The 20,435-nt window shown below is 37.1% G+C and overlaps 1 protein-coding gene across 1 annotated transcript; it reads left to right on the top strand.

The window, feature by feature from the left end:
- Nucleotides 1–306: 306 nt before the first annotated feature.
- Nucleotides 307–13,770, top strand: LOC120413195 (actin-related protein 3). The gene is made up of 6 exons (XM_039573910.2): nucleotides 307–585; nucleotides 682–862; nucleotides 998–1,766; nucleotides 1,828–1,910; nucleotides 9,729–9,812; nucleotides 9,877–13,770. The coding sequence occupies exons 1-6, from the start codon at nucleotides 542–544 to the stop codon at nucleotides 9,970–9,972; spliced, it is 1,257 nt and encodes a 418-aa protein (XP_039429844.1). The 5' UTR covers nucleotides 307–541; the 3' UTR covers nucleotides 9,973–13,770.
- Nucleotides 13,771–20,435: the final 6,665 nt, after the last annotated feature.

Raw genomic sequence — 20,435 nt, 5'->3', positions numbered from 1 at the left:
ATTTATTGTTATTTATATTTTTTAGAATTTTTTGAAATTTTTGATTTTGCTTTAATGGAAATTTCTAGTTAAGATCGTTGCAAATATTTTTCAAAGTTTCAAGTCGAGCCTATAAGTCTAGCAGAAACAGCTCTGCTGGCACGTCTGCTGGAATTTTCCGTGACTGGGTTTTATTTTAGCCGCCTGAAGCACCAGCGCTCTGAGCCGTCGGCTGCTCCCATTTCAAATATCGCCGCCGCCATCAAAACAAAACGTCAAATCCGCGTTTGACAGCCGATGTGTCAGCAGAGGAAAAAAAGCCAACAAAAAAAAAACTCATCTCTCCTGCATCGCCCCGTCAAACCTGGGAGTGGAGTGACAAATTTCTCGTCGTTTTTTCCGGATTTCGAGGTGTGGTTGCCGTTTATCGCTGCGAATTAAACCCGTACATCGGTTCCGCGACAACCCCGGGGGACGTATTTGTAGATTGTAGGTGCGGACACGTTCGGTAGTGGTAGCTTTTGATTGTTTTCTGAAACGGTAGCGGCAGCAGTAGGCGAAAATGTCCGGAAGATTGCCAGCCTGTGTCATCGACGTCGGAACGGGGTGAGTGCTTGAAGAAGGGGGCCATGCGACGACGGTGTTTTTATCTCTGCGCGGGGGCAATTTTCTTATCACAATTTTGTCTTGCCTCTTTTTTAGCTACACAAAGTTGGGCTTTGCGGCCAACAAGGAGCCCCAGTTTATCATTCCGTCGGCGATCGCCATCAAGGAGACGGCCAAGGTGGGCGACCAGAGTGCCCGCCGGGTGACCAAGGGCGTCGAGGATCTGGACTTTTTCATCGGCGATGAGGCGTTCGACGCGACCGGGTACTCGGTTAAGGTGAGTCGGTTGATGAGTCATCTGGTGAGACTCTGCACTGCGCGCAAGTTGAGCTTATCTCGTTTTTCAAGATATTCAGCCGATGCAACGTCGACATAACATTTCAGTTAAGTTAAATTATCTTATTATCCGCAGTACCCCGTGCGCCACGGACTGGTCGAAGACTGGGACCTGATGGAGCGCTTCCTGGAGCAGTGCATCTTCAAATATCTGCGCGCCGAGCCGGAAGACCACCACTTCCTGCTGACGGAACCGCCACTGAATACACCCGAGAACCGCGAATACACCGCGGAGATCATGTTCGAGACGTTCAACGTGCCGGGGTTGTACATTGCGGTACAGGCCGTGCTGGCCCTGGCCGCCAGTTGGGCGTCCCGTCCGGTGGAGGAGCGTACCCTTACGGGAATCGTCGTCGACAGCGGGGACGGTGTGACGCACGTCATTCCGGTGGCCGAGGGCTACGTGATCGGATCCTGCATCAAGCACATCCCGATTGCCGGTCGTAACATTACGTCCTTCATCCAGAGCTTGCTGCGGGAGCGCGAGGTCGGCATTCCGCCCGAGCAGAGCCTCGAGACGGCCAAGGCCATCAAGGAGCGCTTCTGCTACATCTGTCCGGACATTGCGAAGGAGTTTGCCAAGTACGACGCCGAGCCGGCCAAGTGGATGCGCCAGTACGAGGGCATGAACGCCATCACGAAGGCGCCGTTCGGCGTGGACGTCGGGTACGAACGGTTCCTGGGGCCGGAGATTTTCTTCCATCCGGAGTTTTCCAACCCGGACTTTACGACGCCGCTGTCGGAGATTGTTGACACGGTCATCCAGAATTGTCCGATTGATGTGCGGCGGCCGCTGTACAACAATATCGTGTTGAGCGGAGGCTCGACCATGTTCCGGGACTTTGGTGAGTGTCTGCTTTGGATGAAAGGAAAATAAATCATATTAATTTTGCGTTATATTCAAAGGTCGTCGCCTGCAGCGAGATATCAAGCGCAGCGTTGATGCCCGTTTGAGAATCAGCGAGAATTTGAGCGAAGGACGAATTAAGGTAACAGCTTAAATTTCATTGCCGGGAGCAAATCAAACTTATGAACACGGGGTTTTAATTTGCCACCCTTAAAACCCTTTATCAATACGTTCTGTCAAAAAAGTCCGTGGTTAACAAATTTTAATATTTATTTTAAAATACACTTGAACGAGCCAAGAATTTCGCAAATCTAATTTGGCTAAGTTGAGGTCCTTAAACTCAATTTTGACATAAAAGGGAAAACGAAAAGAAATGTATTTTAATAATTTATTATTTAAAGTTTCTAGCTTTGTATATCCAAGTATGCAAAAGAAATAAGGTCCCCAAAAAAAAATTGTTTTAAATAGTAGCCTCTTAAAGCTAAGTACTGCGATGGGTAGGAACACGGTCAAAAAATGTTGTGCATTTTTTTTCGTGACAGTTTGGTTTCTTGGGAGACAAAAAAAAAAGATAAAAATATTCAAAATTAAAGAGATAGCTAATTGAGGAAGTAAAGAAAAATAAAAATATAAGAACTCCGAAAACTAAACATTTTTGAATTTCAGAAACTCTAAAATTTTGGAATTCCAAATTAAAAAAAAACTTTTTAAACTTACAAATATAATTAAAACTCAAATTCTAAAATGCCTAAATTCCTAAATTTCTGAATTCTAAAATGCTTAAATTACTAACTTCAAAAATACCTAAATTCCTAAATGTTTACATTCCTCAATTCTTAAATTCTTAAATGTCTAATTCTTAAACTCCGCAATACCTAAATTCTTAAATTCTTAAATTCTTAAATTCTTAAATTCTTAAATTCTTAAATTCTTAAATTCTTAAATTCTTAAATTCTTAAATTCTTAAATTCTTAAATTCTTAAATTATTAAATTCTTAAATTCTTAAATTCTTAAATTCTTAAATTCTTAAATTCTTAAATTCTTAAATTCTTAAATTCCTAAATTCTTAAATTCCTCAATTCTTTCGAAATTACCAAATTACCGAATTACCGAAATTCTTAAATTCTTAAATTCTTAAATTCTTAAATTCTTAAATTCTTAAATTCTTAAATTCTTAAATTCTTAAATTCTTAAATTCTTAAATTCTTAAATTCTTAAATTCTTAAATTCTTAAATTCTTAAATTCTTAAATTCTTAAATTCTTAAATTCTTAAATTATTAAATTCTTAAATTCTTAAATTATTAAATTCTTAAATTCTTAAATTCTTAAATTCTTAAATTCTTAAATTCTTAAATTCTTAAATTCTTAAATTCTTAAATTCTTAAATTCTTAAATTCTTAAATTCTTAAATTCTTAAATTCTTAAATTCTTAAATTCTTAAATTATTAAATTCTTAAATTCTTAAATTCTTAAATTCTTAAATTCTTAAATTCTTAAATTCTTAAATTCTTAAATTCTTAAATTCTTAAATTCTTAAATTCTTAAATTCTTAAATTCTTAAATTCTTAAATTCTTAAATTCTTAAATTCTTAAATTCTTAAATTCTTAAATTCTTAAATTCTTAAATTCTTAAATTCTTAAATTCTTAAATTCTTAAATTCTTAAATTCTTAAATTCTTAAATTCTTAAATTCTTAAATTCTTAAATTCTTAAATTCTTAAATTCTTAAATTCTTAAATTCTTAAATTCTTAAATTCTTAAATTCTTAAATTCTTGAATTATTAAATTCTTAAATTCTTAAATTCTTAAATTCTTAAATTCTTAAATTCTTAAATTCTTAAATCCTTAAATTCTTAAATTCTTAAATTCTTAAATTCTTAAATTCTTAAATTCTTAAATTCTTAAATTCTTAAATTCTTAAATTCTTAAATTCTTAAATTCTTAAATTCTTGAATTCTTGAATTCTTAAATTCTGAAATTCTTAAATTTGTAAATTCTTAAATTCTTAAATTCTTAAATTCTTAAATTCTTAAATTCTTAAACTCTTAAATTCTTAAATTCTTAAATTCTTAAATTCTTAAATTCTTAAATTCTTAAATTCTTAAATTCTTAAATTCTTAAATTCTTAAATTCTTAAATTCTTAAATTCTTAAATTCTTAAATTCTTAAATTCTTAAATCCTTAAATTCTTAAATTCTTAAATTCTTAAATTCTTAAATTATTAAATTCTTAAATTCTTAAATTCTTAAATTCTTAAATTCTTAAATTCTTAAATTCTTAAATTCTTAAATTCTTAAATTCTTAAATTCTTAAATTCTTAAATTCTTAAATTCTTAAATTCTTAAATTCTTAAATTCTTAAATTCTTAAATTCTTAAATTCTTAAATTCTTAAATTCTTAAATTCTTAAATTCTTAAATTCTTAAATTCTTAAATTCTTAAATTCTTAAGTTCTTAAATTCTTAAATTCTTAAATTCTTAAATTCTTAAATTCTTAAATTCTTAAATTCTTAAATTCTTAAATTCTTAAATTCTTAAATTCTTAAATTCTTAAATTCTTAAATTCTTAAATTCTTAAATTCTTAAATTCTTAAATTCTTAAATTCTTAAATTCTTAAATTCTTAAATTCTTAAATTCTTAAATTCTTAAATTCTTAAATTCTTAAATTCTTAAATTCTTAAATTCTTAAATTCTTAAATTCTTAAATTCTTAAATTCTTAAATTCTTAAATTCTTAAATTCTTAAATTCTTAAATTCTGAAATTCTTAAATTCTTAAATTCTTAAATTCTTAAATTCTTAAATTCTTAAATTCTTAAATTCTTAAATTCTTAAATTCTTAAATTCTTAAATTCTTAAATTCTTAAATTCTTAAATTCTTAAATTCTTAAATTCTTATATTCTTAAATTCTTAAATTCTTAAATTCTTAAATTCTTAAATTCTTAAATTCTTAAATTCTTAAATTCTTAAATTCTTAAATTCTTAAATTCTTAAATTCTTAAATTCTTAAATTCTTAAATTCTTAAATTCTTAAATTCTTAAATTCTTAAATTCTTAAATTATTAAATTATTAAATTCTTAAATTCTTAAATTCTTAAATTCTTAAATTCTTAAATTCTTAAATTCTTAAATTCTTAAATTCTTAAATTCTTAAATTCTTAAATTCTTAAATTCTTAAATTCTTAAATTCTTAAATTCTTAAATTCTTAAATTCTTAAATTCTTAAATTCTTAAATTCTTAAATTCTTAAATTCTTAAATTCTTAAATTCTTAAATTCTTAAATTATTAAATTATTAAATTCTTAAATTCTTAAATTCTTAAATTCTTAAATTCTTAAATTCTTAAATTCTTAAATTCTTAAATTCTTAAATTCTTAAATTCTTAAATTCTTAAATTCTTAAATTCTTAAATTCTTAAATTCTTAAATTCTTAAATTCTTAAATTCTTAAATTCTTAAATTCTTAAATTCTTAAATTCTTAAATTCTTAAATTCTTAAATTCTTAAATTCTTAAATTCTTAAATTCTTAAATTCTTAAATTCTTAAATTCTTAAATTCTTAAATTCTTAAATTCTTAAATTCTTAAATTCTTAAATACTTAAATACTTAAATTCTTAAATTCTTAAATTCTTAAATTCTTAAATTCTTAAATTCTTAAATTCTTAAATTCTTAAATTCTTAAATTCTTAAATTCTTAAATTCTAAAATTCTTGAATTCTTAAATTCTTAAATTCTTAAATTCTTAAATTCTTAAATTCTTAAATTCTTAAATTCTTAAATTCTTAAATTCTTAAATTCTTAAATTCTTAAATTCTTAAATTCTTAAATTCTTAAATTCTTAAATTCTTAAATTCTTAAATTCTTAAATTCTTAAATTCTTAAATTCTTAAATTCTTAAATTCTTAAATTCTTAAATACTTAAATTCTTAAATTCATAAATTCATAAATTATTAAATTCTTAAATTTTTTAATTTCAAAATTCTTAAATTCTTAATTTCTCTTGAAATCTTAAATTCCGAATAATTGAATTCATGAATTCTTCAATTTTTAATTTCTTTAATTATTAAATTTTGAAATTATTTAAAATTAAATTATTATTGCAGTCAGAAAACAGACATTTTGTGGAGTCATTTAGGTTAGAAACAAATTCCTTGATTGATTGATTTATTGATGTTTTTGGAATTATAATTTTTTAGAATGTTTTAATTGTAGCACTACTAAATATTTGAATTTTTGCTGTTATAAACTTTCCAAGTTTAAATTTTCTTACTTTGAAATTTTTTAATATTTTGAAAAAAGAAGAAAACGAAAAGAAAACATTGGAATTTTAAAATGTTAGTTTTTTGATAATTCAAATTTTTCAATTTTGGATTTTTAGAATTTTAGAATTTTGATGGTTTCGAATATTGTTATTTTAATTTTTTCCTGTATTTGTGTTCTAAAATTTTAAAATTTCTGATTGTTATATTTTGCAATTTCTCAATTTTAACATAATTTTAGAATTTCTAAATTTTAGTTTTTGCTTTTTTCTGCTAGACAATTGCATGATAATTGTTAGGCTTTTCCCTCAGGATTACTTCGAAAATAAAAACACGGGAAATGTTGCACAGAAAAAGAACGAACAAAAATCAAAGATTCAAAATAATTAAAATTTAATATTTTTTTATAACTTAACAAAAAACCAGCGCTTAAATTTTCTTTGAAAATGGTAGACTGCTTTCCCTTAAAGGTTGAAATAAACAGAATTCAAAAATATTTAATAAAAATGCCTGAATAAAAAAACTTTCTTCAACATTTGTAAACTTAAAAAAAATAAATCAAAAAAACCTAAATTTATATTTAGAGTTTTTTTTAAAAGGCTCAATTCTTTTTTTTCTTTTTGAGTGTTTTTGAAACCGCCTTGATTCAGGGGTAATTGAAAAAAAAAACTCCAGATATATAACTTTAAAAACAATAAAAATAATGGAAATTTTTTTTTTTTTTTTTTGGGAGGGTGGTCCAGCCGCACATCGTTGATGTTGAAACCTCTAAACTGGGCCCTCGTCCTGTCACGTCCGTCAGTAGTCTTGTCGTACATTACAACTAGAATCAGATCTGCCAATGAATTAGTACACTTCGACCAAATAAACACTGACGCTGTATGGATCTGACTCTAGAATAAATGCACAGTTGTGTGTTATTCATAAGTCCAACATATTCAATTATTCATTTAAGTCCAAATATTCATTTGCTAACTACTTTGGATTGAAAATCTAAATTTTAATCTAAAATCCTCTAAACTTAATGTTCAAAACTAAACGTTCCTATAACTGTTGTAGTACTACTTCTTTCAAATAACAATACAAATTTGTGAACTGATATACAAATAGGATAGAAATCGCGATTTGTAAAAGAAATTACCATTTACGTCAAAAGATCCGTAGTTCCTCGATTCGCAACAATGGTCAATACAACCATAATCCGAAAACCGTTAGTTCAACAGATCAACGAATTTTGTCCGATATCATTACACTATTGATTGATCGAGACTCTATGTGGCAAATGGGCAGTATTCATGATTGCTGAGAGTCGCAGGACTCTCGCCCTTTGCTATTAGTAAGTATCCAGCAAAGCAAAGGGTATAGCATGCATTTGATACTGTCAACTCCCATTCGGCTGTGTTCTCGTCGCTGTCATGTTGTAAACTGGAGCCGAGGGAGGTCCTGTTGTGAATTCTAGTTGGAGGTGGTCCGAAGATCATTGAAGAAGGTAGAATTCGCCATCACCCAAGACACGAAGGCACGAAGGATAGACCATGTCTTGGGGGGTGAAAGGATGATAGGATTTAGTGATAATACCACAATTTAATATTTGTCTTTCTCTCTTATTTCAGACAAAATGTCTGGTCCGAGTCCAAGGTGTTGCAGAAATCTTCCACTATACAGAATGGGGTCTTCCTTCTATCATTTCCTATATTCCGAAAAAGGTGATGCGCCGAATGTGGACATATAGTTTATCACATTTACTCCATACGGTGTGAACGTGACATGCTGTATGTTTGCTCTTGGTGCATTGGCTATTTTCAAAAACAAGCTAGATTTTTCCTATTCTTTTAAGACAAAACTTAGTAAAATCTTTCCATCTATTTATTTTTCTATTGCTATAACTTGTCTCTAACCCCATAAACTTTAACTACTCAATTATTCTAACTTGGAATCGCAATACATTATTGTAGAAATGTAACTGCTGAAAATAATTTGGTAAGAAATTTGGGCATAACTGTTAATATGATTAAAGGTACGTTCAAACTGTTTTATTATATATGTTAGCTATTCAAGTTTGTTTGTCTTGTCCCATATTTCACAACTTCAGTTGTTTTCTAGTAAGCTTCTCGTTACATGTTGGTAGTTCTGAAGGTTTCTTTATTCTTTCTTTCTGTGTTAGTCTGTTATTCAATGTTCGATTTTATTTTACATTGCACTAATCCCATTTTTTCTCTCTTTTTCTCTTTCATGTACCTTGCGAGCATACGATGACCGAAAAAGTCATTGTATCAGCCAACACACGTGTATTTTTCACAAAGCCGCGAAACAGAACAAGTATTTTTATAAGTGCGTGAATAACAATCGGTCGTAGAAGCTCAAAAAATGTGAGAACAATATCGCGTCGTGGTTCAGTGATAATAAGGCGAAGAAAGTAGACGACGATTCCGCATGAAGAATATAGCGGAAATGTTAATTTCACAATGGATGAAGGTTTGAAGTTGACACTATCAAAAGGGAATGGTAAGATGCAATAGTAATATTGCTAGGTTTGATAGTGTCAAAAGGTAAGATCAAGGAATAAGGATTATATGAAACTATATTGTCATAATTATTGTATTCACTGAAAATTCTATCCACTTTCTACCCCCAATGTGTCCTGCACTGGGGGTGCCTGGGGTAACTTCGAGTTGACCTGGGCCGCCCGAGGAATTATGTCGTAGGTGGTTCGTGTACTTCTCACTCACCTCTCCTCGCGGCAAGGTTTTCCGTAGGTCTACACTCGAACATGCAACATGGGACAGCATGAATCTTCAGCTGAAGCCGGACGAATGTATTCCGAAATTACAGAATTACAGAATTACTATTGATTGATCGAGACTCTATGGACAATTTGACATAAAAGAATGCCTAGTATTCTACATCAATCAAAGTTTATTGACAGCATTACTCTAACTTAACAATTGCAACTAAATTTATCATCAAATAGATTTGGAAAGCATACAGATTTATTTTAAATGCTAATGCTAAGCAACAAATCAATTGTACTATCCTGAAGTCCCACCTAAATCCCACATTGTGATAGTGAAAAAGTCACAGAAGCAGCGGTGTCTTGTGCAATTGTGATATTTTCACTATCGGAGAACTACCTAGTTCACGAAGACAGCTTATCGGTCAACGCTTAAGCCCTGGGGCTGCGACAAAGCGAGTTCTCGTAGCATGAAGTGGTGTCCATAGAGCTTTATGACGTTTCGTGTACACACACTAGTGCACCATTTGATTTTGCTGGCCGGACATAATTTAACCTCAATCTTTTTCGTGTACGTATACGCAATACATGCGCACGTAGAATCCTCTATAGTGCTTATAAAAAATAATGTATACCCAAATTTTAACTAATGCTCTAGGATCAAATCATGCCCCTTGACTTTACAAGGCCCAGGGGATAAAAATAATGGAAAAATTGAAAAAATAAAAAAGCTTCAAAAATCATTTAAACAAGAAAAAAAATAAAAAAAAATAAAAGAAATTAAAAACCAAATTTAAAAAAAGAAAAGCTCAAAACAATCAAAATCTTGGGAAAAACGGAGTTTTGATAGGGTGGCAAATTTGAACTCGGTATTCATATTTAAAACGGGATCAAATTCGATTTGCATCCCAGCCGTGGAGACTGCCTTAGAACATTTTGAAATTATAATTATCATATTTTGTCCTTCAGCCCAAACCGATCGACGTGTCGGTGATTTCGCATCACATGCAGAGATACGCCGTCTGGTTCGGCGGTAGCATGTTGGCCTCAACGGTGAGTGTTCTGTACTTCCCTGGAAGGAATTTGATCTAATCTAATGACACCTTAATCATTACAGCCCGAGTTCTACCAGGTGTGCCACACGAAAGCCGCCTACGAGGAGTACGGTCCGGGCATTTGCCGTCACAACCCCGTGTTCGGAACCATGACGTAGTTTTATCGCCCCTTCTTCTTCTTCTTCGTTGTACTCTGCTTCTAGAATTGTCTAGGGAAAAAAACCAGCAAAGGAAACATTTTTATTTTTGAAGAAAGAAACAAACAAAAAACACAAACGTTAAGAGGGTGCTTCTGGCGACCGCCGATCGTGGACACCGAAAAAAAAACACAAACATCATTCCCTTCAAGCAATTTAAAACTTCTTTCCCCACTTCTACTACTTGCATGTAAAGTAACGGCAAATTCTAGCGACATTATGATATCTGCATTTGTTAGCTTGCGATTATAATTTTGAGTTAAGTAATAAACGTTAACAATTGTTTATTTTTAAAACCTTCAATAGTTAATTACAGCAATCTTTCACCAAACACAAACTCTATCTCTCTCTCTCACATCGAAACACAGAGTAGTAAGAAAACAGTTGCAGACGAGCAAACCCCAATAGTGATGGACACAAAACAATGCCAAAAGTGTAGCAGCAGAAGAGTGTTGCATTTAAAATAAAATCAGCAACTGAGAAAATAAAAACGTATAAGGTTAAGCGAACACCGCCACGTTTGTAACACAAAAAGTATTCCTCTCTACGAGTAAAATAAATCCCCCCTCTATTTTATTCAACTAACATTATATTTTAGGTAGTTTCGAGGTTTAGTTGGATGACGAAAGCAAATCTATAGGAGAAGCTACCATTTGGGAAATTTATCTAAAACAAACAAATGAACAAAACACTTGATTGAACAATCGCAATTTCGATTCAAACTATGGGATATAAATCAAATATGTAAACGTAATCTAGGTAATAAAGTTAAATTTAAAACCATGAAAACCGACTGTCTTTTTTTGGGGGCGAAAAGGGATGTGATATTGGTCACTTGAGAGAGAAAAAAGGCACCCCAGCGAGCTTTTACAATCAAGTAAGAATCGATAAATTTATTTGCCTTCTGAAGTGTCTCAAATCATTTGGATTACAAGCCTTGTTTTGCTGCCATTCTCATTTATTTTATTATGTTTTTTTTTCTCTGTTTTATATCAGTAAATACACGTTTGGTGATATTGGAACAAATTGTTTTTTTGATAAATATATGTAGATCTCAATAAAATGCTGTATTTGCATAATCATTTTTTTTTTTTTGCTGATAAGATCAGTTGTTTGATTTAATTTTACTGAATTTCTTGTTTTTTTTTCATCGTAGCGTAAAATATATGAAATTTGTATTTTATTTTATAGTCAATTGATTTCCATAAATATGTGAATGTGTGTAGTTGTGTTTGTGAGTGTGTTTTATTTGCAACATTTTAAAATATTTGCCTCATCTTAAATGGCATTGTGATATTAATTTGATTTGATTGATACGTAAACTTTTTTTTTCTTTTATTGGAAAACGAATGTGATTACTGGGGACACACCAAAATGCTTCATTACAAAATTGATATTTTCGTGTGTTTTCTCCTCTCATGTAACGTTACAAAAGTTCGAATCCGAGAGCTAATACTTCTTTTATATAAAAATTTAGCTAGAATTGGGTCCTAAAATGAAGCTTAGATTGCTGATATTGTTGTTTACAGCGATAAAACTTATTTTTCTGAGTATTATGACCCTTTGTACGATCACAAAGAGTTTAAAATGGATTTTTAAATCAATTTTGAAAAATTAACCTCGCGGTCCTTCTTGACAGAAAAGTTCCTACTTGACAGCTCGTTCCAAGGGGACCATAGTTGATCCATCGAAAAAATGTTGTCTTGTCATTATTTTTTTTTTTTTTGCATTAAAATGAAAAAAAAGTGATCAAAAATGGTTTTTGATCGTGTTTTTTACCGTTGTACATAACAATTTACATAGGGCTTTAGTACCCAATTGAAGTTTTTAGTTGCAACGGTAATCTCTTTTTTAAATTATTTTAACATCAATTTAATGACGCCAATAAAAAAAATCAACAGTCAATTCGAATGGTCGGTAAACTCACCACAGACAATTTAAATTCACCTCATCAATAAAGGGCAATTTTTGAGCTAAATAAAAGTATGAACAAAACAAAAGCAAAGTTAAGCAGGTATTATACTATTGGTACGTTCGTTTGATGGCTTGTTCCACACTGAGTGCCGCACTCAGAGCTGTCAAAGTGTTTCTTTGAAGAAACTCGCGCTAGTTCCGCACGAGTTTCGCCGCCATCTTGGAACTGAAACCGACGAGGCTAGCACACCGGTCGTAGAGGTCTGCCATATAAACTGCGGGTAGATTATCCTGTGACTGACACTACGAGTAGACTGACGATGGTCTACTCGACCAGCTAAGACGAGTGGGCTGCCCGTGCCCAAAAAAGCAGTTGGACGAGAAAAAGAGAAGATCAAATAGCAGTTGGAGAAGCTGAAAGGACAGATCATGCTGCAGAAAAGTTGTAGCGAAGGCGAAACAACGGGAACCTACAGGTGGACGACGGAGTTTAATAGGAAATGGTGATAACTGTGCGTTAAGAGGCGTTGTAGAATGCAATAAAAACTCCAGGGGTGGAGGGGGGGGGATGTTTTCTTGACAATGATTCCGTTCATATGATGTCCTCGGCGTACTGGTAGACTGGTGGAACCGTTGTCGCGGTGACCCTTGCAGAACACGTGGTCGGGGAATTTGACCAGAGCATTTTACGGTCGGAAGTTGTCCCGCATCTGATGCGATCACCCTAAAGCGGACATTCTAGCATCATGACGCGCTGATCGTAGCATCCGGTGGGTTCGTCCTAGTAACCGCAATCGATTAGGCGTTCCAGCAGCGAAATTCCGTGGTTGATTTCGTCGAGGAAATCGTACTGGATAACCGGTAAAAGCTGTTTCGGGTCGCCTGCCATTGTTCCGTCACTTTCGCGGCACCAAAGCTTGAGAAAGGGAACAGGTAGCTAATCTTCTTGGCACTGCCACAGTCGTCTAAGAAAACGTTACTTAAGTACCTGTTCCACCCATAGAACCCACCCTAGAACTTGAACAACCGAGCGGCCGCGTTCGAAGTGGCAATGGTTGTGGGCGGCCTCACTCAGCTGGAACTACTCAAAACTTGTCATTCGGTTCTTCTCTTTCCCCAGAACCTTCTTGGGATCCTTTTCGATAAAGCTGTTCTTGAGCAGTTCTATAACGTGATACACCAACGGAAGAAACCTTCGCGACAACTCGATCTACTCTATCGTCGTTTTTCTCGGGAGCATCAACTAATCCCCCATAATCTAGACCATTCCGGGAAAAAAGTTTTGCCAGCAAAGCCAGTTTTTCTGAAGCAAATATCCCGCGAATTATCCACGGCTTCCGACAGCTGACGCGCCACAATCGTTCTCCTTCCTAGCTTCCAAGAGCCAGTCCCGATAAATGCCGTACAGATTGTCGTGTTAAATCTGGTTAAGCACCTGCAGCCGGTTACGCCAGCCTCAACGAACCGATCCGCTTTTGATAAGTTCTAGTTCCGGCAGCAGGAAGCTAGAATTCTTAGGACAAAAATGAATAGTCCTTCGGAACGGTTCCGGAACTTCGTACGGCCTGAGCAGCTCCAAGCGTTTTGGTACCTTGTCCTCCAGACATTCTAGAATCTCCTTGCAAGCCAAATGGTCGCTGTTAAAAACGGAAGTGTTTCGGAAGAGGCCGTAAAAGTCATCGGAGGGATGCTTCTTGCGCTGTGCGTGTTATTTGAATATAACATAATTTCCGTCGTCTTCGCGTCTTGGCCAGGGCACCGGCCAATGCCGTAATGAGACCAAATTCCGGCGTTAGAAACGCCGGGAAAGAATCTTGATCCTGCGAATTTTCCAAAAAAATGAATGAGGTTATGACCAATGTAAATATTTACATTCAAACAGTGTTGCGAGTTGATTTAAATTAAAGCAAAACCCGAGGGGTCTTTCAATTTACCGTCACTTTTGTCAATCACGGTGATTTCACGGGATTCACGGTGGGACCTGTTTCAACTCAGATTTTTGCACCGAGTGTCTTGTCGTGTCGTCGCTGAAACTCTAGTGCCGCACTCGATATTTTTTCAGTTTCATGCGAGTTCCACGCGCACTGACAAATGACGTTCGATTGAACCAAAACTGGCACCGACGAGTGCGGCACTCAGTGCCGCACCGGCTCTTCAAACATGGCAAAATGTATGCAGGCTGACGTTTCTGCAAACAAACAAAGCAGACAAACACAAAAAGACAAAAAGAGCGAGTTTGTTTGTTCGTTTGCCGTAGTCTAATACCGCCTTTACAAATATAAAAAAAGTGCTAAGAAAAAATGTTTTCTGTGGAAAAATCAAATAAGACATATTTGAATCAACAAAACGTTTCGTTGATTTGAAAATCATGATTTTTGTGGAATCAATGCAAAACGTCAAAGCAGCTTTTTCAAAACAACAAAGGACTTTTGTGGAATAGGGTCCTAATACCCTATGTAAATTTTTATGTACAACGATTAAAAACACGCCTAAAAACCATTTCTGATAATTAAACTCTTTGTTGTCGTACAAAGGGTTATTGTACTCAGAAAAATAAGCTTTATCGCTGTAAACAATAATATTAGCAATTGAAGAATTCGACGACGTTTTTTCCGCTAGGTTCGCTGTTGTTCCAGCGGTGTTCGGAATGACAGCCCCCATACAGTTTGAGCAGTTTTTAGGGAAAAATCGCGTTTATGATGAAAAATCAAGCATTTTCAGAAAAGTGGGGTATTGCAAAGTGTGGCAATTTCGCTAACGATCATAATGCGTGGTGATTTGTAGTGATTAATTGTGGCTGGTATTTTATTTAAACGATTTTTCTAAAAAGATGATCGATATTTTGGATAACTTGAGTTATATGTTGCAAAAGTTAAAAGTAATGATGAAATGTTATGTAAAAGTGTTTAAACTTTACTTTTCATCCCCTTTGACCAAAATATTGACCTTAAAAATGCATTTTGGTGATTTTTTGGAATTTTTTGGAAAAATTCGAATTACTGGCAATTTTTTGAGAAAATTATTGTAATTATGCTGTAATATGACTCTAATAGTTTGTTCTATCAATAATACACACATAAGGAGCATTATCAATCAAATAAACCATATTTAAATCAATTTTTCAAAAGATCTTTTTGGTAAATTTGAGGAAAAAACATGAAAAATTAACTCAGCCCCTATGATTTATACATCATTCGATTCGTTTATGCGATTGCCACACTTTACAATAACTTTCATCGACGTTAAAACATATTTGAAGGAAATAAAAATCAAAAACTGCAAAAAAAATAATATTTCCAAGCACGCTGTCATTCCGAACATCGTTGCGTAGTGCTTCTACTCGCCACCAGGATGCGTGCACATTTCTGTCGAATCTCTCAATCTAAGCTTAATTTTAGGACCCAATTGAGAAAATCAAGGTTTGTTCTTTTGTTGATTATATTCAACAAAATTTTTGTTGATTCAAACCTCGTACAGGCTGACTCTACAAAACATTTTTCTGCGTGTTGCAAATTAGCTGGTGGTCATAGAAAAATTCTCTGGGATTTCGGTCATTCGATTTTTGACAAAGAACTTTGTCCTAAGGTTTCTATACGGGGTGTCAATCCAAAATTTTCGCGAAGCGAAAACGTTACGTGACGAATTCCCCTCTCGGCAAATTTCCCCTCTTTTTGGTGCACGCTGGTTGGTTGAACAAACGTTTCCCAATCAGTCAATATAGAGACGTGAGATTGATGTATCTAAAATCACCCCCACTCTACCTCATAATTTTCGGATCGTCGACGCGGCAAAAAGCGAATAAGGAGATGTAGGAGAATGGGTGCAAAAAGGCGGGGCATACGTCCCCGATCTAAATTAACAAAACTCGGCTCGGTCGGTCCCGAAAATTCATTCTGTATCTGGCCGTCGACGAGAACACATCAGGAGCAGATGGCCTGGTGGCCCGTTTGCAGACGGCCTGGAGGCCCGGGAGCCGATAGCCTGGAGGCATGGACACGCCAAGACATGCCAGCCGGCATGAGCGGGAATTGGAATTGGCCACCACTTGGAGTGGCCGGAGTCCCCGGCGGGTGTTCCGATAGGGGGACTTTTCCCGAACCATAAGAGTTGGGGCAATATGGGTATCAAACTTTAGGGTTTTTGATACTGGACATGAAATTTGACATTTCGGCAGTAGTGGCCACCACCTGGAGTGGCCGGAGGCCCCGGGGATGTTCCGATGGGGGGACATTTGCCGAACCATAAGAGTTGGGGCAATATGGGTATCAAACTGTAGGGTTTTTGATACTGGACATGAAATTTGACATTTCGGCAGTAGTGGCCACCACCTGGAGTGGCCGGAGGCCCCGGGGATGTTCCGATGGGGGGACATTTGCCGAACCATAAGAGTTGGGGCAATATGGGTATCAAACTGTAGGGTTTTTGATACTGGACATGAAATTTGACATTTCGGCAGTAGTGGCCACCACCTGGAGTGGCCGGAGGCCCCGGGGATGTTCCGATGGGGGGACATTTGCCGAACCATAAGAGTTGGGGCAATATGGGTATCAAACTGTAGGGTTTTTGATACTGGACATGAAATTTGACATTTCGGCAGTAGTGGCCACCACCTGGAGTGGCCGGAGGCCCCGGGGATGTTCCGATGGGGGGACATTTGCCGAACCATAAGAGTTGGGGCAATATGGGTATCAAACTTTAAGGTTTTTGATACTGCACATGAAATTTGACATTTTGGCAGTAGTGGCCACCACCTGGAGTGGCCGGAGGCCCCGCGAATGTTCCGATGGGGGGACATTTGCCGAACCATAAGAGTTGGGGCAATATGGGTATCAAACTTTAGGGTTTTTGATACTGGACATGAAATTTGACATTTCGGCAGTAGTGGCCACCACCTGGAGTGGCCGGAGGCCCCGGGGATGTTCCGATGGGGGGACATTTGCCGAACCATAAGAGTTGGGGCAATATGGGTATCAAACTGTAGGGTTTTTGATACTGGACATGAAATTTGACATTTCGGCAGTAGTGGCCACCACCTGGAGTGGCCGGAGGCCCCGGGGATGTTCCGATAGGGGGACATTTGCCGAACCATAAGAGTTGGGGCAATATGGGTATCAAACTTTAAGGTTTTTGATACTGCACATGAAATTTGACATTTTGGCAGTAGTGGCCACCACCTGGAGTGGCCGGAGGCCCCGCGGATGTTCCGATGGGGGGACATTTGCCGAACCATAAGAGTTGGGGCAATATGGGTATCAAACTTTAGGGTTTTTGATACTGGACATGAAATTTGACATTTCGGCAGTAGTGGCCACCACCTGGAGTGGCCGGAGGCCCCGGGGATGTTCCGATGGAGGGACATTTGCCGAACCATAAGAGTTGGGGCAATATGGGTATCAAACTGTAGGGTTTTTGATACTGGACATGAAATTTGACATTTCGGCAGTAGTGGCCACCACCTGGAGTGGCCGGAGGCCCCGGGGATGTTCCGATAGGGGGACATTTGCCGAACCATAAGAGTTGGGGCAATATGGGTATCAAACTTTAAGGTTTTTGATACTGCACATGAAATTTGACATTTTGGCAGTAGTGGCCACCACCTGGAGTGGCCGGAGGCCCCGCGGATGTTCCGATGGGGGGACATTTGCCGAACCATAAGATTTGGGGCAATATGGGTATCAAACTTTAAGGTTTTTGATACTGAACATGAAATTTGACATTTCAGCAGTAGTGGCCACCACCTGGAGTGGCCGGAGGCCCCGCGGATGTTCCGATGGGGGGACATTTGCCGAACCATAAGATTTGGGGCAATATGGGTATCAAACTTTAAGGTTTTTGATACTGAACATGAAATTTGACATTTCAGCAGTAGTGGCCACAATCCGGAGGGCCCCGCGGATGTTCCGATGGGGGGACATTTGCCGAACCATAAGATTTGGGGCAATATGGGTATCAAACTTTAAGGTTTTTGATACTGGATATGAAATTTGACATTTCGGCAGTAGTGGCCACCACCTGGAGTGGCCGGAGGCCCCGGGGATGTTCCGATAGGGGGACATTTGCCGAACCATAAGATTTGGGGCAATATGGGTATCAAACTTTAAGGTTTTTGATACTGGATATGAAATTTGACATTTCGGCAGTAGTGGCCACCACCTGGAGTGGCCGGAGGCCCCGGGGATGTTCCGATAGGGGGACATTTGCCGAACCATAAGAGTTGGGGCAATATGGGTATCAAACTTTAAGGTTTTTGATACTGCACATGAAATTTGACATTTTGGCAGTAGTGGCCACCACCTGGAGTGGCCGGAGGCCCCGCGGATGTTCCGATGGGGGGACATTTGCCGAACCATAAGATTTGGGGCAATATGGGTATCAAACTTTAAGGTTTTTGATACTGAACATGAAATTTGACATTTCAGCAGTAGTGGCCACAATCCGGAGGGCCCCGCGGATGTTCCGATGGGGGGACATTTGCCGAACCATAAGATTTGGGGCAATATGGGTATCAAACTTTAAGAATTTTGATACTGAACATGAAATTTGACATTTCAGCAGTAGTGGCCACAATCCGGAGGGCCCCGCGGATGTTCCGATGGGGGGACATTTGCCGAACCATAAGATTTGGGGCAATATGGGTATCAAACTTTAAGGTTTTTGATACTGGATATGAAATTTGACATTTCGGCAATAGTGGCCACCACCTGGAGTGGCCGGAGGCCCCGGGGATGTTCCGATAGGGGGACATTTGCCGAACCATAAGAGTTGGGGCAATATGGGTATCAAACTTTAAGGTTTTTGATACTGCACATGAAATTTGACATTTTGGCAGTAGTGGCCACCACCTGGAGTGGCCGGAGGCCCCGGGGATGTTCCGATAGGGGGACATTTGCCGAACCATAAGAGTTGGGGCAATATGGGTATCAAACTTTAAGGTTTTTGATACTGCACATGAAATTTGACATTTTGGCAGTAGTGGCCACCACCTGGAGTGGCCGGAGGCCCCGCGGATGTTCCGATGGGGGGACATTTGCCGAACCATAAGATTTGGGGCAATATGGGTATCAAACTTTAAGGTTTTTGATACTGAACATGAAATTTGACATTTCAGCAGTAGTGGCCACAATCCGGAGGGCCCCGCGGATGTTCCGATGTGGGGACATTTGCCGAACCATAAGATTTGGGGCAATATGGGTATCAAACTTTAAGAATTTTGATACTGAACATGAATTTTGAATTTTGATACTGAACATGAAATTTGACATTTCAGCAGTAGTGGCCACAATCCGGAGGGCCCCGCGGATGTTCCGATGGGGGGACATTTGCCGAACCATAAGATTTGGGGCAATATGGGTATCAAACTTTAAGGTTTTTGATACTGGATATGAAATTTGACATTTCGGCAGTAGTGGCCACAATCCGGAGTGGCCGGAGGCCCCGGGGATGTTCCGATAGGGGGACATTTGCCGAACCATAAGAGTTGGGGCAATATGGGTATCAAACTTTAAGGTTTTTGATACTGCACATGAAATTTGACATTTTGGCAGTAGTGGCCACCACCTGGAGTGGCCGGAGGCCCCGGGGATGTTCCGATGGGGGGACATTTGCCGAACCATAAGATTTGGGGCAATATGGGTATCAAACTTTAAGGTTTTTGATACTGAACATGAAATTTGACATTTCAGCAGTAGTGGCCACAATCCGGAGGGCCCCGCGGATGTTCCGATGGGGGGACATTTGCCGAACCATAAGATTTGGGGCAATATGGGTATCAAACTTTAAGGTTTTTGATACTGGATATGAAATTTGACATTTCGGCAGTAGTGGCCACCACCTGGAGTGGCCGGAGGCCCCGCGGATGTTCCGATGGGGGGACATTTGCCGAACCATAAGAGTTGGGGCAATATGGGTATCAAACTGTAGGGTTTTTGATACTGGACATGAAATTTGACATTTCGGCAGTAGTGGCCACCACCTGGAGTGGCTGGAGGCCCCGGGGACGTTCCGATAGGGGGACATTTGCCGAACCATAAGAGTTGGGGCAATATGGGTATTAAACTTTAGGGTTTTTGATACTGCACATGAAATTTGACATTTTGGCAGTAGTGGCCACCACCTGGAGTGGCCGGAGGCCCCGCGGATGTTCCGATGGGGGGACATTTGCCGAACCATAAGATTTGGGGCAATATGGGTATCAAACTTTTGGGTTTTTGATACTGGATATGAAATTTGACATTTCGGCAGTAGTGGCCACAATCCGGAGGGCCCCGCGGATGTTCCGATGGGGGGACATTTGCGGAACCATATGAGTTGGGGCAATATGGGTATCAAACTGTAGGGTTTTTGATACTGGACATGAAATTTGACATTTCGGCAGTAGTGGCCACCACCTGGAGTGGCTGGAGGCCCCGGGGATGTTCCGATAGGGGGACATTTGCCGAACCATAAGAGTTGGGGCAATATGGGTATCAAACTTTAGGGTTTTTGATACTGCACATGAAATTTGACATTTT

This window comes from Culex pipiens, chromosome 3 (genome assembly GCF_016801865.2).
Source record: "Culex pipiens pallens isolate TS chromosome 3, TS_CPP_V2, whole genome shotgun sequence".
Classification (NCBI taxonomy): domain Eukaryota; kingdom Metazoa; phylum Arthropoda; class Insecta; order Diptera; family Culicidae; genus Culex; species Culex pipiens.
Note: the sequence above shows the minus strand (reverse complement) of the source record. Positions and strands in the feature narration are given on the sequence as shown.

Bases quoted from the DNA above. Each gene is read 5' to 3' on its own strand.
- LOC120413195 (XM_039573910.2), top strand. From the start codon at position 542: ATGTCCGGAAGATTGCCAGCCTGTGTCATCGACGTCGGAACGGG. The intron at 1,767-1,827 runs GTGAGTGTCTGC...TTATATTCAAAG, and splicing joins GACCATGTTCCGGGACTTTG to GTCGTCGCCTGCAGCGAGAT. The intron at 1,911-9,728 runs GTAACAGCTTAA...TTTGTCCTTCAG, and splicing joins TGAGCGAAGGACGAATTAAG to CCCAAACCGATCGACGTGTC.